This window comes from Monoraphidium neglectum (genome assembly GCF_000611645.1).
Source record: "Monoraphidium neglectum strain SAG 48.87 unplaced genomic scaffold scaffold02944, whole genome shotgun sequence".
NCBI lineage: Eukaryota > Viridiplantae > Chlorophyta > Chlorophyceae > Sphaeropleales > Selenastraceae > Monoraphidium > Monoraphidium neglectum.
In genome coordinates, this window is record NW_014010684.1 from 4,501 (window position 1) to 7,666 (window position 3,166).

The window sequence follows — 3,166 nt, forward strand, 5'->3', positions numbered from 1 at the left end:
CCCGACAGAACAGCTTGACGTGAGCATTACCACTCATCAAAAGAGCAGATGCCTTGCATTTGTGCATTTTTGCAATTTTGCATGCAGCTATCAGCATGGTCTGCCAGCAGAAAGCCCAGTCAGGTGTACTGGCACAAAGATTCATGCGTGTCCGGGTTGCTGCAGTTGATGCAACCATCCAACCAGCCAGATTTGCTGGCAGGCTCATAAGATCGTGAAGCCTCACATATAAATACATCCAAGCAACTCGAATAAATGCAATTGGCCCATAATCAGTGCAGGATTGCGAAGTTTGTCAGGCAAAACGCGACAGAGCTGTCAGTGGCTGGGTTTTGAAAGTCGACGCGGTCGACCTCCTCCGGCAGCGCCCCCGTGTAGTCGCAGCGCAGCGCCGCAAACGGCAGCGTGTAGCGGCGCCAGCCGCCGGGCAGGGGCGAGCTGCCGTTTGCGAGGTCCGCTGTGAGCGCCTCGGCGTTGCAGAAGCTCTGGGTCTCGTCGTTGAGGACGAACAGCTTCAGGAGAGGCGCCTGCGAATGTGTCATTTGCATGTGGTTGCGTGTGTTGGTGCTCAGGAACGTGCGTGAGGCATGCCTGTTCCTGTGCGTGAGGCATGCAGATCAGGTTCATGAAACAGTCGATAGCATCAAACAGTCGATACACTCAGCAAAATAGCCTGCACTGAAAATGAGATCGTGCAACTTCCAGTCGATGATCGACTGGATCAGTTGGGGCAGGCATCAGAAGTTGGCCCAGAGGATTCAAGGCGGCACATTCAGGGGTTGCATGGTGAGAAGTTGGTGTGTCTCAACAGCCTCTCATACACGCCCAGATGTGAGCGCACCCCAAAACTCGCAAATAGTAAAAGGCGGCCAACCCTCTCACGCACGTTGGCGCCAGCTGGAGCAGGCGGGGGCGCGCCCGGGCGCAGGTCAAACTGCAGCGCTTTGGCCCCTGCGAAGGGCTGCAGGCTGGCGCCCCGCTTCACTTCAAAGGTGATGCCGCCTTTGGCCGCTAGCTCCACGCACGTGGCGACCTCGCCGGCGGGGCCAGCGCCTGTGCCCGGCACCAGGAAGTGTGAGTGTTGGAATGTGTGTGTGGCGTTCACCCAGCACTCCCTTACGGACGGGAATAACGAACGCCCTGACACGGGGCGCGTTGCTTTGAAAAATATTGTGGTCACTCACAGCAGGCTGGGCACAGCTCAGCTGAGCTGTTCACAGCTCCAACGCGGAGCTGCAGCACCCATGGTATGGTTTCTGTGCCACCAATTAGATCATGTTGCGCCGTACGAACGTGACATCCGGCCAGAGGGGCTTGAGGATTGCAGACACCCACGTGATGCGTGGGGGAGAGGGTGGAGATCGGGCCCACTCACCAGGGACCGCGTAATAGAATTGTGAGCCGCTGGCGAGCGATGCGCAAAAGGGGGTTCAAGGTTCGTAAGGAACGAGCAAGGAGTGCAGGTAGGGGCGCGTCGCCGATAAACGCCCGCTCGGCTGCTCAATTGCAGGAGCCTGCCAATGGCAGCTGCCACTGGCAGTGCAGCTGCGGGCAGACGCAGACCTGCGCTCCCCGCCAGGTGTCCGCGGCCCTGGCAAGCAACACGCGAACACGTGCGCCGTCCGATGCAGCCACAACACACCGATCGTTTTGAACCGTAATCCGTCATACCACACCTGTACACAAACCACCCCCAGCCGGCGCCCGTCCCTCCGCTGCCGGTGCCCTTGTAAATCATTTTTTTGTCAACAAAGTCCGCTGGCACAGACTGCCCGCTGTCGCAGTCCACAGGGCGGTATTCCAGCATCTGCGGATGCGGGGAGGGGCGGCGCAGTCCACAAGTATGCAACCAGTTCAGGGCAATCTAGCGCAGTCCAGTCCAGCCCAATTCCCAATTGTCACCCTGGTGCTGCCCAGGGTGACAGTGCAATCCCTATGTGTGGTGAGAAGGAGTTTCGGGCCGCAGGCTGCAGTCCGCAGGCTAGGCCGGGCGGCGTCGTCATCATGTGGCGCACGGGGTAAGCGGCCCCCTGTGCGCGGCAACATTTGAAATGCGGCTAGAGGCACAGGCTACAAGGCAGTGCAGCGCTGCCAGCCCGAACCTCCCACCCCCTTCCCCTGAAGCACCGATACCAGCAGACGCGCAGCCGGCGCGCACCCCAGCACACACATTCGATTGCTTGCCATGCATGGCGCGCAGTGCCCGCTACCAAGCAACCAGCAGGCAAATGCTTGGGCTCGCTATGCGCCCCGCGCGCCCCACCATCTGGCCGTACAGGGGGTGGGCCAGCTTTTCAAATGCCCAGAATGACAGGTCGAATTTCGTGATGCCGGCGGAGCCCCCGCAGCACTCTGGCTGGCGCCGCACCTCGCCGCCCGGCTTGACGCCGGGGGCGCCTGCGACAAGAAGCAGCGCGCGGTGTGATGTGCGGAGCCTTGTTGGCGGCAGGCCGCCTTGTGTGTGGGAGGACGCAGTGTGTACAGAGGGCGACGGGCCCGGCTGTCGTACTGGAATCGAACACCCACGTGATGATGACAGAGCTCTTTTCAGAGGGATTTGATTCGTACTAGTTGGCCACCATGGGATGGGGTGCTTTTCAAAGAATGATAGCTAAACCATCAAACCTGCTTGCAAGACCTGGATGCACGGGCACGCCCCCCCCCCCCCCGCATAAAAAACCAGGCCCAACCCGGTGACTTTGCAGGACTCAGGTTTCAATCACCTGCTTGCAGGACCTGGACGCAGGGGCAGGTGTCGATGACGCGCACAGTCAGCTCCTTGGACTCGTCCCTGCCACCAGGGAGGACAGGCCGCCGGCACCGGGGTGGTGGTCACCGCAGACGCAGCCGCTTACCCGGGCCCGCGGCGCGCGCCGCACGGTGGTGGGCCCCGGCTGGCGGCGGGCGGGCGCGGATGCCGCCCTGAATGCGGCATCCACGGTGGCAGCTGTTGCGCTATTTAAAATTGTGCGATCGTGCCAGGCACAACAATGACATATGCAGATCAGATCCGGCGGGCGGCAAAGCCCTGTGCGGTGTGAGCAAGACGCAACGGCGGACGCGAAAAGAGGGGCGCGAGGTGAACTGTGGCGCGACGCCACGCCCCCGGCCCTGGTCCCGGCCTTGGCCAACGCACGCCGCCGCGGCGGGCCCCCTTCCGCCCCCC

General features: G+C 61.5%; 1 protein-coding gene across 1 annotated transcript; it reads right to left on the reverse strand.

Annotated features, from left to right (window-relative positions):
* Nucleotides 1-272: 272 nt before the first annotated feature.
* Nucleotides 273-1,807, reverse strand: MNEG_11868 (hypothetical protein; the record flags this gene model as incomplete). Its single annotated transcript, XM_014039661.1, has 4 exons — nucleotides 273-527; nucleotides 887-1,053; nucleotides 1,376-1,404; nucleotides 1,677-1,807. The coding sequence occupies 4 exons, from the start codon at nucleotides 1,805-1,807 to the stop codon at nucleotides 273-275; spliced, it is 582 nt and encodes a 193-aa protein (XP_013895115.1).
* Between the last annotated feature and the right edge of the window lie 1,359 nt (nucleotides 1,808-3,166).